Genomic DNA, 13893 nt, shown 5'->3' with positions numbered 1-13893 from the left:
TAACAAAAAATACATTTGTAATTCAAAGAAAAATTATTTTAATACTTACAAGCTACCGCTTTCTTGATGCATAATGTCTTGAAAGAATTTAACTTCAAAATTGTGTTGTGGTCCCAAAAGCATGCCAGTCTGCTTGTCCTTGTAAGCATTCAATGATGACCGATCGATTCACTACAAATGATAAAAAAGCCACTGTCGCGAAGGTAAAAGAACAACTTTGTCGCAACCTTTTTTATCTCACTAGACAATTATTTTATTCACTACTAAAAAAAACTAACAAAAGAGACCTAAACATTGAGACGTCAAATGTAGGTTCGCTAAAAAGAGACCTCATTAGGTCACTATTTGCATCTGTAATTTTTTTAATTTAATTTTTTAAATAAGAGACCTTATGAGGTCGATGATATATATATCTAAAAAAATTAGTATAGGTCGTTTATTTTAAAATTCAGTTTGGCTGCTACTATACCTATGAAAATAAAAAATAAAAAAATAAATTTTAAAAACTTTCTGAGGTTTCCTTTTTTTGTCAAATTTAGTTAATAATATTTTAAAATAAGAGACTTTATGAGGTCTCTTATTTTAAATACTTTTGACCAAATTTGATGTCTCTTATTTTAAATATATAATATTAAATATAAATATTAGTGACCAAGTTTGACTAAAAAAGGGAAATAAAATTTAAAATAAGAGGCATTTATTTTTCAATTAACATAGCAATCTCTTTCCCACATTTGCTTTCACTTAACCCTAACTTAGCACACATCTCTTTCTCCCTTTTCTTCACAACGATTGTGTAGCTGCGTAATTACATATCGATTGACCCTCCATCAACTGATCACTCAGTCTTTGAAGCCCTAATTACTGTCGTGATCGATTTGTGGAGACTCTAACAGGTAATTTTGAAGCTTTTAATTTTTTAATTTAAGGTGTAATTCTTGATGATATTCAATCAAAACTTTAGCATAATGATTTCCCGGTCGCAACATTGTATGTGGAATGGGGTTTCATGGCTGGTGTATAGTCTAATTATGATACACCTTTGAAGATCACAATGAATTTTGAATGTACTGTGGTTGATCGATGTGTTCTTCTAATGAAATTTTTGATTATATTACACCTTGAGTTATACAAGAAACAGAAAAGTGTAGACTTACAATGTGAATATTATCACATGTGAAATACTCTTCTTAGCTCGAGTTTGAGGAAGAAGAGGAGTGGTAGGATGGAAGCAATGTGCATAATTTTAGTTCAGAGAATGATTGCAGATTCAAATATAAAAAGATTTGATAAATTCTGAGTATAGATGATGTGTATATTTGCTTCATGTCATTAAATGTTGTTTTGTTTTCCCCCTGTTAAATCATTATATAATTTACTACTATAGCTGCAGTAGGTGCAACTGAAATGATTTGTCGAGATGGTTTAAAGGATGGGTAAGGGCACTTCCAAATCTTAAGGGTCCCAAAATTTAGTCTTTTAGAATATTCTCAAAGGACAATATGATTATGCGTGTAGACTCTCAAGGATCTAAATTATATTAACTAGTCTAAAATTACTTTCCAACAGACACAATCAATACTCATAAATGTATAAGAAAGTGGTCTTTTGAATTGTTTGAGGGTCATCCAACAAGTGCAATACACAAGAATGATTATGTTTGGTTAATGAGAGAATCAAGGTTCACCATCAATAGTAGGAAAATTTCCAAACAAAGTAATTAGTGAAGTAGTTTCCACTAGTGTTGCTTTTGTACCACGAATGAGATTTTATAGAATTTCTTATAGGAAAAAATAATTATTGTTTTACATTGTTTCTTGTTCTCTTCTTATATTTTCTTTGCTTATTTATAAGTTATTTTGAACTAAAATAAAAAGTAAAATCAAATGAGTCGTATGTACTGTGACAATATCACCAATTAGTGAGAATATTATATATGGGACTGTAGTTTATGTTTTTGTTTATTGTTTTTAAGATTTAACTGGAAAAGAAAAATTTTATTTTCCTTGACTTATACATATATTCTACTGTTTGTTGAGTTTCTTGTTATCTTTTTAAAAAAAAATCAAATTTGCTAAATTTTGACTTGTCTGTTTAGTTGTGATTATCCAACTAAAAACTTCAGGGTCGCACATGATTTTCTTGGACACCTTAATTTTATTTTTTGTATTTGATGACATACTTTACTAGAGATAAAATTAGTCAGATGAACTTTAATTGATTGTTGGATATTGTGTATAATTACAACTTAACTTTTTGTCGTCTCTTTTTTTATAAGTTCCTAAAGATAAAGATTTGCATAGATAAACAAAATAAGTTCAAGAATAGAAACAAAAAGTGACTTTTTTCCTTTTGGTTTGAAAATAAGTGAACAACTAATTTTTGTAACACTAAAATATAGAGGTTATGACTCTTTAGTGATGCAAAGTATGATGACTTTAGGATTGTAAATTCTTAAGTAGAATGTTACAAAATTTTTCTAGGATTGTAATTATAACTTAATTTAATGTTTAACAAATTCAAATTTGTGATTTTTGTGTAGATGGATCGTAGTTGGATGTATTATATGACTAATTTTGATCGAATGTGGTTGAGGCCTGAATTTGTAGAAGGTGTTGCTGGTTTTGTGGAGTATGCAAAGACACTAGAACCTTTTCAACGTAATGGCTTGGTTAAGTGTCCTTGTAACAAATGTCAATGTATGAATTATGAAAAACCAGATATTTTTGAGCTTCATCTTATCGAAATGGATTTAAAAAAGAATACACACTGTGGACTAGTCATGGAGAAATTGATAATAGTTTTGATGTATTTCAAAACTATGTTGTTGGTGAAACTAGTACTAAGTTGAAATCTAATACACAAAATTATAGAGTTAATACCTCAAATGGTCACTCAACTTTGCACTATTCTCTCAGAAAGTCACTCAACTTTCAATTTTCCCTCAAAAGTCACTCAACTATGCACTCTTCTCTCAGAAAGTCACTCAACTTTCAATTTTTCCTCAAAAGTCACTCAACTATCCACTCTTTCCTCAGAAAGTCACTCAATCTATTAAATTATTTTTAATTAAAATTTATTGATATTAATTATTTATATAACAAACCAAAAATTTTAAAAAATAAATTAAATCATTTAGTGATCCACCCACCTAACCCGACCCATTAAAAAATATGATATGACCCATTTTATTTTATCTTTAATCCTAAATTAATCCCTCTCTTTAACCTTGAATTAGGATTAGATTAATTTAGGATTAAAGATAAAATAAAATGGGTCATATCATATTTTTTAATGGGTCGGGTTAGGTGGGTGGATCACTAAATGATTTAATTTATTTTTTAAAATTTTTGGTTTGTTATATAAATAATTAATATCAATAAATTTTAATTAAAAATAATTTAATAGATTGAGTGACTTTCTGAGGAAAGAGTGGATAGTTGAGTGACTTTCTGAGGAAAGAGTGGATAGTTGAGTGACTTTTGAGGGAAAATTGAAAGTTGAGTGACTTTCTGAGAGAAGAGTGCATAGTTGAGTGACTTTTAAGGGAAAATTGAAAGTTGAGTGACTTTCTGAGAGAATAGTGCAAAGTTGAGTGACCATCTGAGGTATTAACTCCAAAATTATAGAATGAATGAAATGGTTCAGGATGCGTATGGGGTGCATTCTGATTTTGAATTTGGTAATAATAACGTTGAAGAAACTCCCAACGATAAAAGTAGAACTTTCTTTGAACAATTGGAAGCTGCTAGTCGGCCTTTATGTGAGGGGAGTCCTCACTCCCAGTTGTCTATTGATCTTAGGTTATTAAATATCAAATCAGATTGGAATTTTTCTCAAGGGGCAATGGATTCTGTGATTGACCTTATGCATGATTTAGTTGATCCAAAACCAGAGATACCTGATAATTTCTATAAGGCAAAGAGGTTGGTGTCAAAATTAGGACTGTCATCGATGAGAATCCATTGTTGTGAGAATGGTTGTGTATTATACTATAAGGATGATATTGATTTTGAATCCTGTAATTTTTGTGGTAAATCTAGGTATAAGCTTGCTCCTAGTGTGAAAAAAGTTGCTGTTAAGACGATGCGTTACTTACCTCTTATACCAAGGTTAAAAAGGTTATATGCATCAAATAGATCTGCTCCTCATATGAGATGGCACCATGAAAACAGAAGACCACCTGGTATTATGTGTCATCATCCGATGGAGAGGCTTGGAAGCATTTTGATAGAACTTATCCCGATTTTGCAGTAGAACCAGGAAACATTAGATTAGGTTTATGTTCATATGGATTCACTCGACATTCTGTTTCTGCTGCACCTTACTCTTGTTGGCTTGTATTTTAACACCATGTAATCTTCCACCTGAGATGTGTAATACCAGTCCATATATATTTCAGAATTGTGTCATTTTTGGCCCCTGCAATCCAAAAGTCTTGGGTGTTGTGTACTTGCAACCTTTGATATATGAATTGAAACAACTGTGGGTTCAAGGGGTTGAAACATTTGATGTGTCTCTTAAGCAAAATTTTAATTTGCGGGCTGCGTTAATGTTGATCATTAATGATTTTCCTGCGTATGGAATGTTGTCAGGGTGGATGACAACTGGAAAGTTAGCTTGTCCTTACTGTATGGAAAATACTAAATCTTTCACTTTAAAACATGGTAAAAAAAAATCTTGGTTTGACTGTCATCGTCAATTCTTGCCAATGGACCATGAGTTTAGGAGTATGAAAAATGCATTAAAAAAGAAAACTGTTGAATGAGGATGTCCACCTCTAATATTGACTGGAGAACAAGTTTGGGAGAGGGTTCAACACCTTCCAAAGGTTACAGAAGAACAACCTTACAAATTTGATGGATATGGTGTTACTCATAATTGGACAAAACAGAGTATATTTTGGCAGTTATCATATTTGAAGGATAATTTTCTTCGACATAATCTTGATGTCATGCATATCAAAAAAAATTACTTTGATAATTTATTTAACACAGTAATGGATATCGTGGAAAGACAAAAGATAATGTTAAAGTTAGAATGGACTTACCAGAATACTGTAGGCGAAGAGAGTTATGGTTGTAGGAGTAACAAAACAAGTTTTTCTTCAAGCCTAAGGCTAATTATTCATTTACAATGGATCAAAAGCGTAAAATATGTGAATGGGTCGAGCAACTTAAGATGCCTGATGGACATGCTTCAAATTTGGGGAAACGTGTTGATATGGAGCATGGAAAGTTACATGGTTTGAAAAGTCATGATTGTCACGTCTTCATGGAAACATTACTCCCCATCGCAATTAGTGGCTTTCATGATAGAATTTGGAAACCTATGACTGAAATTAGTTTGTTCTTCAAAGACTTGTGTTCTAATACTATGAAAGAAGACAACCTCGTCCAGATGGAACCAAATATTCCTATAATTACAAATAAGCTCTAGAAGATTCTTCCACCTGGATTTTGGGATGTTATGGAGCATCTTCCTGTGCATCTAGTGCATGAAACCCGTCTCGGAGGCCCGGTTCAATATAGATGGATGTATCAATATGAGAGGTAAGTGTTTAACTCTTAATATTTTTCTATATAACAATATTTTGTTAAAATTAATTATGATATAATATAATGTAGAACTAATGTCAAGTCTAAACGGGGTATGAAGCAAAAACATAGACTTGAGGGAGCAATGGTTGAAGCCTATCTTGCTAGGTAAATAACTAATTTTGGTTCTTATTACTTTGATATTAATGTGCCATGCTTGCGAAATAGACCCAATCGTCATGACGATGGTGGTGAGTCTAATCCTCTTGCAAAGCCACTATCAATCTTCAATCAACCAGGCAAAGGTTCAAAAAAACATACAAGGAGGGATCTTAATGCAATGTAGTTTAAGTCTGCATCGATACATATCTTGTTGAATTGTCCACAAGTTAAACAATATGTTTAGTAAGTTGATATTAGTTTGCACTTAATATGTAATTACCAGGTAAATGAACTAACTCAATATTCATCCTCTTTGACAGCTACTTCGTGCATTTATATGGCAATGATAAAGTATTTGAGTATTATTCAACATGATTTAAAAATTATGTAAGTCTTATAATATTGTAATAATGATATAATTATTTGAAAGATTTATATTTTATTGATGATAATTTCCTACTTCTCAAATATTTATAGGTTTATGACACAAAAATGGTAAATTCAATCAATTTTTGAAGGATATATCTTGGGGACCCATTAAGATTTATACAATGGATAAATATGTTGTAAATGGTTTTAAATTAAATATTGAAGAATTCTCCAAACATAAAAAACTAAAAATAATGGAGTTTGGGTGAAAGGTGGTGATGGAAATAAGGATGGAGTTGATTATTATGGAGTACTCAAGGAGATTTTAGAAATGGAGTACTCTGGAAGGCCAAAAAAATATTTTGTAATGTTTCGATGCAAGTGGTTTGATCCAACACCCAAAAGAGGTACGAGACAAATCAAATAATATAATATCATCGAAGTAAGACACACAAGAGAGTATGGGGCATATGATCCTTTCATCATCGCACAAAATGTTAAACAAGTGTACTATGCTCCTTATCCCTTGCGTCCAAATAAATCAGATTGGTGGGTGGTAATTAAAACCAAACCCATGGGGCATGTAGAAGTTGAAAACGTTTTGGATGTCGCATACCAAGATGACGACATATCAAGTGTTCACCATACAGTGGATGTTGAGTTCGAAAATGATTTAGAGCATCCTGAACACATATTAGAAGAGGTTGAGTTAGAAGAACTAACAGATGAAGGGGTAAATGAATCAATTGATGAGGAAGAATGGCCAGATGAATTAGAATGGACAGAATCTGAAGAATGGTCAGAAGAAGAGAATGAGGTTGAGGAGGAATAGCAATTAGCATGTTCAATTTCTTATATTTAGATTTTCAAACAACTTTATTTTCTTGAACTTAATTTTAATAACATTCAATATAATTTGACTTGTGGTTTATCTTTACCAATTGTATGTTTTCCTTTTGAGTTGCAATTTGACAAGTTCATATTGATATCTCGTTAGGAGATGAGGAAAATCAATATATATTGTGATTTTTTATAGTCCGTAGCATAAATCTTGAAACAAATCAAATTTGTCATAATATGATATTACAAACTAGATGATCATAAATATCTCTTGCATTATACAATCTGGCCTACTGATTTAACAGGCTAGAGATTCAGTTTATTTATCCACATATAGAAAGTCTAATTATACTATTATATTGATAAATCTACTGATGTTGTGTTTTTGAGCACATTTATGTTGTAAAGATTTTTTTCTGGATTCCCTAAAGCACACCAATTTGAAGTGTTTAATCTTGTGGAATTTAAAGTGCAGAATGATTGTCATGCCATTCTTCTGAAGAAACATGAACCAGAAAATATCTGATGTATAGTTGTCTCTATATCATGCTTACTGCCTTCAAATGCTTTGGTTACTTAGATGGCAGGTGGCGGGAAGAATAAAGCTATTGATAATTCTCCCCAAAAGAAGAAGAAAAAAGATAGCATGATTACTAGGCGATCGACTGCGATACACATCAGATCAGACTCCACACCATCTCTCCCAACACGAGACACTCCGGTACATTGAAGTTCTAGGCAGACCGCGTCTTATATTCAGTTGACTCGATAGATTCATCTCCATCGACCTATATGCATCAGGTGCCTGTAATGATGCCCACATCCGGATATGCTACCCCAAATGGATACACTCATTTGCCTCCCGAGTATCAGCGACCGACATCCAGTGTCTCTTGTACAGTTAATCACACCCAACAAACTCACAACCTTCATCATCATCTATTTCAAATCTTGGGATGTCTAGTCTTCACATTCAAGGCAGCAGCCCTGACACTCCTATCACAAATCAATCAGCCACACATGATCAGGTTCATACACAAGTTGGTGTGAGGGATATATACAATGGACTGGTCATAGAGCCTGACGGCTACACATATGATATATTTTCTTATAAAATATTTTTAGTTTAAGATTATCTCTTAATTTTCTTAGTTTTAACCTTTAAGTGTTTAAACTTTTGTTATAGTTTTAATCCAGATGATGCTGTAAGGATCATTTCTCGCACTATCAAAGATCTTTATATAGGTTCATTTTCGAGTTAGGGCAAGATGCCAGCTAATCTTAGAAGACAATTTTTTTTTGGAGTTTTGAATATATTAAAATTTATTGCTTTAACTCTATTTAAATACTTGTCTTCAATAAGGTGTGTTTATAAAAATGTGTCTTGTCATTGCAGAAAAAGTGTGCTTGGTGTCCGGAACACGAGACTCAAATTTGTGCAAACCTTCACAAGAAAGCTGGGTGTCTACTTTCTAGTTTGTTTCTGAAAGCTCGTAAAAAAGATAAGAAGCCTCGATGGATTTTATTTGAGGATTGGGAGAAGTTAGTTGAACATTGGGAGACGAATGCAAGGTTCAAGCAGATGAGCGAGATCGGCAAGAAGGCCAGATCATCTACTAAGGGTGGTTCTCTACACACAAGCGGGGCACAGAGTCAAGGAAATGTGAGGAGAAAATTGGTATGCGTCATCGTCAATCTTCTTTCTTCTATATAAATCTTAGAACTTCATCTTTATTTAACATAGAAATTTACTCCTCGACCTTAAAATCTCTAGCTCTAATAAACTTGAACAAAATGACATTGCTCATATAAATCTTTCATTAGTAGCACTTCCCAGAAAGATATTTTCTTAGGCGAATCTATTGTTATTGTTCCAGTAGTAATGGTCTCATGGTCTGTAACTCAGGCTGAAGCATTCAAGTTTACACACACAAGGAAGAAGAAAAATCATGGAGATCCAGACGTTTGGGTTGAGCCACGAGCTCAACTGACCTATGTAGGCCTCTAATTTGAAATAATAATTACTTTATTTTCAAATTTATATTCTAACATTCTTATCGTTCAATTCAGAATCAAAATCTTCAAACCTTCGAGGATTTCCACCAAACTTTACCAGAAGACAACCAAGGCATGTCAATTAGCCAAGAGCAGGCCGAGAGAATTTGGCTGGACTATGTTGGTGGTCCAACTAGATATGGATATGCTTATGGCATGCCGCAAAGGGCCTTTCGTGAATTTCATTCTAAGCTAGAAGTCCTATCTAGTTCCCATGATGATGAATTGAGGAAGACTAATCTTGATTTGAAGCATACGATATATAAGCTATCTAGTCAAGTTGAAGCCTCGTAGGTTAGGGAAAGGAGGAGGGACATAGAATTTGCTGGTCTTAAGGTTCAATTTGATGCATTACTTGCTTCAGGAGGGATTACCTCTTGTCCCAGTGATGTCCCTTTCCCTCCTCGACCCTCTCAATCTCAACCTCCAGCATATGGTAAACAAAGAGATTTGATGGAGGAGTCTAGTAGTGAGGAAGATGACGAGGAAGATGTGGAAAACTCATTGCCGCATTATTGAAGATAAGAGTTGCATTAGATAGTCTAAAGTTGTTATGTTAAGGTTATTTTATGAGACTTATTATGTGTTTATTTAATGTTAGATATCTTTGAAATCCTATTATATAACTAACTGACTTTAATGTTTGTTCTTTGGAATTTGAATTACTTTGAGTTGAAGCATAATATTAGTAAATGTATTTTGTTGTATTGATCGATCGTCGGCAGCTCTTTGAGATTGATTTGGCTGATTAGAATATATATTGAATTAGAATGACAGGTGGGAAGCTGCAAAAGCATTAATAAGGTGTCAATTTTTTTCTAGAAAAGAGATCTTTTCAGGTCACTTCACTGCATTTTATTTTTAAGAAATTGCTAAGGGGAGACCTCATGAGGTCACATTTCTGCAATTTGATTCTTAGAAATACATTAAAGTGACCTCACAAGGTCTCGTTTCATCAAAATAATGTGACATGGAGGTCGCTATTTATCTTTTGTGTTATGATAGAAGAGACCTCATTAGGTCTCTATTCAAAATAATAAGTATATAGACCTCATGAAGTCTCTATCTATAAATATAAAATAAAAATAAATAATAAAATAGTGACCTCATGCGGTCTCTTTTGTTGATAAATAAATAAATAAATAATAATAAATTAGCTACCACATGTGGTCCCTTTTTAGAAAATTTGGAAAAAAAGTTGGAGACTTCGGGAGGTCTCTATTTTGCGACTTCATGAGGTCTCTACAAAAAAGCTACCTACATTATAGTGACCTATCGCTGAGGTCTCTTTTTGGTCTCTTTTTTTGGAAAAGAGTCCTCATGAGGTCTCTTTTAACAATCTTTTATTAGTGATTCTTGTACTCAATGAAGAATACTACATGCTTATGAACCTCTCTTTAAACAACAACTAACACCCAATGGAACTTCCTATCGGAATTCACCAAAATGCATATATCATCAGCTAGATGCCACGGTAATCTAGCCGGGATGAAAAATTCTTTGATTATATTTTCAATTGACCTCTCTAATGCATATACAACTTTCCCGCACGCCATGTGCTCATGTATAATTAAATTATCATCAAGAGGGATGTTGCGGTACCTTGTGTTTTCATCATTGACATATGTACTGAATAAACAATTGACTGTGCTAAATCTGGGGCTGCGTAGTTTTGACTTCTTCGTTAAGTAGTAAAAAACTACATTGATGTACTGCCATAAATGAAAAGTAAAATAAAATGTTAGTCAATATGATAAAGAACAAAAATCACTCATTAATATAATCTATATTGTATGATTTGATATTTATATATTATAGAGAAAAGACATAAAGTCACCACTGAAGTTGTTTCGAATTTTTAAAAAGACACCTTAACTTTGTGGGTGTCCTATTACCCCACGAAACTATCTAAATCCAAATTAAATATACATTTTTGATTAATTTTAACACCAGTCGTATTGTCATGGAATTTGAGCACGTGAAGGACTATTCATACAACTTCAGACCAACGTAAAATTGCCATGTGGCACTCCCAATTTGACTTATTTTGAAAAAAAATACAAAACCCATGTATTAATTTTTTTAAAGCTTTATTAGGAATAGTTTGTAATTTTCAAATCTTCTTTCTCATCTTCCCTACCATCATTAGCTTACCCATGTTTCTTGGGCGTCTATGTCTTCCTTCATTTTTTTTTCTAAACTAATGTTATTGTGTTCATTCTTGTTCTTTTTTATTTTAAAAAACAAATTAGTTTGGTGATTTTATTCCTCCTACAAATCAAGTTTGAAATTTGGGAATAGTGAAACTATGGAAAACTCGATTTGGGAGTAAGAAATTGGAGAAGAAGGTGATCTAAATGTCAGATTTTGACTTAGTGATATTTTGAATATTTTATGATATTTATTTTCATAAATAAATTAATTGGTGGTAGTTTAACAAAAAATCAATAATGCTGCCGGAAAATTCCTCCCTACAACAGTGGGTTTGGCGACTGTTCTTCTAGAAGAAGAAATGACAGAAGATATAGGATTGAGGCGAAGAAGAAAGAGAACCAGAAAAAAAAGAAAAAAAAGGAAAAAGAAAAAGAAAAATCAAAGAAATTATATAAAAATAATAAAAAATTACTTTTAACACGTGTCAAGTGACTATTAGTGCGTGATTTACAAATATTTTTGTATAAGTGGTATTGGCTGAAAAATGGGGTATATATATGATTGTGAAATTTTTCAATGGGGTAATAGGACACCCGCAAAGTTAAGGTTTCTTTTTAAAAATTCGGGACAACTTCGGTGGTGATTTTATGTCTTTTCTCTATATTATAAATACTATATTGATACGAAAGATCAAATGTATCATAAATGTACATAATTTGTCTTTTCATCATACCTCATATGTTCAACGTTTTTAGCTGAGATATGCCTTAAAACTATTTTTTGTCCGTGGGAAAAGAACCTACAAAGTCCATGTATTAAAATTCAATGAAGATGATTTAACTATGTATTTATCATCTTTTGATTTTCTGTATGGATATAACAATTCAATACAAGTTAAAACAATATGATATATTGCCATATAAAAATATCAAAGTGTTACTTGTTATCATGAGTTTTAAGGAGGCCTTTTGAAATCCACAATATTCTTTCAATAAATGAGACAGAGGTTGGTAAGAAATACAACATCTGTTGAATGTGCGATTGGTCAAACATCTAAATTAACTTCTATTTTCCTTTGTCACAGGATCCAAATTCAGTCAAATCGGGTAATTTCAAAATCTGTAATGACATCCTATTTCATTGAACAGGGGTCTCTGTTTGTTCATACAAGACAATTTCATTTCTTAATATTTCCATAGGTAAGTTACTGTCCGGCAACAATTGGTGTGCTTCATTTGATATATTATACTTGACAATACTCAATCATTGAACAATCAAACAGTCTGAAGGCCAGAAAATAGTGCTTCTATAGCTTCTTGGGTTCCATAAGAAATGGATATCGATTGGTCGAATCCTATATTTCTTTCAGTAAAAATAAAAAAATTATATCATTCAATACTCAATAAGCACGCCTTGAATATATTTAAAATTTATCAATGTATCAATCTGTACTGATACTTTATCTGGAAGTGGGATATTATGTTGCAATTTATCAGTTAATTGTTTAGATGTTTTGGTGCGAACATTACTTCATCGTCCTAATTGGTTATACAAATTATTTTGTTATAATGATCCATTCAATGAGTAATATTTCATATATATAAAGTTGTATTTACAATAACTTCCTTGGATACAAGCTTCATGTCTCTTTGTTCCTTTATTGTATCAACATCCTGTGTGTATTAGGATTTCAGTCAAATAATAATGTATCGACTTCTGAAACTTATGCTACATCCGTTGTGAATATGATTCTTTTGATGTTTGAAGATAATCTATCTAACAAATTTAAGAATGTATCATAACATTCAAGTTGAGTTTGGATGATTGAACTAATTTATAAAAAAGTGAGATAGACTTCTAAGAATATTGATACTTTAAATGAATATATATATATTGATACTCGCCGTTGACTGCTCCGTCGCTAGGGTCCGCATGGGACAGCCTGCACACTGATTTTGGGTCCTTCCTCAAGGACCCTTTGGTGGTCCTTGGGGATAATTTCCCGGACGTTTCCAATACAAATACGACCGTATATAAGTTTAACACCTATATCATGAATTTTATCCAAAACTAAAACATAAAACTCGATGAAACTCGCGTAGACGTACAAGTTCAACTCAAGACATGTTTTTCGAACACCTTGGACGTTCTTGGTCGTTTGACCTCTAAACTTCTCGAAACTCTAAAAAATGACTATACATGCTATATTAAATCAATTAAGAACATTAAAACATCATGAAACACACATAAACACATAGAATCACATAACATACATTTAGGTGACTTAGTTGTCGAACGTCTTAGTCGTCCCTTCACGTTTGACTTCCAACACACCAAATACTTTAGCTACTGACTCTATACAACATATTAGACATATTTAGGACCTTAGAACATAAATAACAACATGTTAGTCTCTAGTTAACCTAGGTCATCTTCGGGGTCTTAGAACAGTTGATCCGTTATTTGCATAGAGATGCTGACTTTGGAAGATTGAAGATTTGCCCAAGTCCCCAGTTAGGGAAGGACCTACTGACCGTGGATTGATCTAGGGACCATAGGTCAATGTCATGGATTTAAGATGTGTTATGAAATACTATTTCCTTATTTTGCTTCCTTTTTAGTTAGGACTAATTTTTCTATATATAGGGCATGTAAACTTCGTTTTTGGGTGTTAAACTTTATTATTCTTGTTCTAGTTCTTGACTTTTGAGATTAATTTGAAAACTTTTGTGATTATTTATTTCTAAAGTTGTTTTGAAGAGTTTGACTTTGAAAC

General features: G+C 32.4%; 2 protein-coding genes across 6 annotated transcripts; both read left to right on the top strand.

Moving 5' to 3' along the window:
* Positions 1-700: 700 nt before the first annotated feature.
* On the top strand, positions 701-9656 carry LOC107032167. Of its 5 annotated transcripts, XM_027912581.1 has the most exons (7): positions 3646-5552; positions 5628-5705; positions 6020-6086; positions 7489-7936; positions 8305-8586; positions 8815-8904; positions 8979-9656. In XM_027912581.1, the coding sequence occupies exons 4-7, from the start codon at positions 7865-7867 to the stop codon at positions 9255-9257; spliced, it is 723 nt and encodes a 240-aa protein (XP_027768382.1). In that variant the 5' UTR covers positions 3646-5552; positions 5628-5705; positions 6020-6086; positions 7489-7864; the 3' UTR covers positions 9258-9656. The 5 variants fall into 5 exon arrangements, with proteins under 5 accessions (XP_015089233.1, XP_027768383.1, XP_027768384.1 ...); XM_027912583.1 differs by lacking the exon at positions 6020-6086 and having other exon boundaries at positions 3645-5552; positions 7489-7886; XM_027912580.1 differs by lacking the exon at positions 6020-6086.
* Positions 3603-4452, top strand: LOC114074481. Its single transcript, XM_027912584.1, has one exon. It carries the CDS (start codon positions 3631-3633, stop codon positions 4255-4257), a length of 627 nt encoding a protein of 208 aa, XP_027768385.1. The 5' UTR covers positions 3603-3630; the 3' UTR covers positions 4258-4452.
* Positions 9657-13893: the final 4237 nt, after the last annotated feature.

This window comes from Solanum pennellii, chromosome 10 (genome assembly GCF_001406875.1).
Source record: "Solanum pennellii chromosome 10, SPENNV200".
NCBI classification, from domain to species: Eukaryota; Viridiplantae; Streptophyta; class Magnoliopsida; order Solanales; family Solanaceae; genus Solanum; species Solanum pennellii.
Note: the sequence above shows the minus strand (reverse complement) of the source record. Positions and strands in the feature narration are given on the sequence as shown.

Excerpts from the sequence above, each read along its gene's own strand:
- LOC114074481 (XM_027912584.1), top strand. The coding sequence starts at position 3,631 with ATGAATGAAATGGTTCAGGATGCGTATGGGGTGCATTCTGATTTTGAA.
- LOC107032167 (XM_027912583.1), top strand. The coding sequence starts at position 7,701 with ATGCATCAGGTGCCTGTAATGATGCCCACATCCGGATATGCTACCCCA. Across the intron at positions 8,587-8,814 it reads GAAATGTGAGGAGAAAATTG|GCTGAAGCATTCAAGTTTAC; the intron begins GTATGCGTCATC and ends TCTGTAACTCAG. Across the intron at positions 8,905-8,978 it reads CACGAGCTCAACTGACCTAT|AATCAAAATCTTCAAACCTT; the intron begins GTAGGCCTCTAA and ends CGTTCAATTCAG.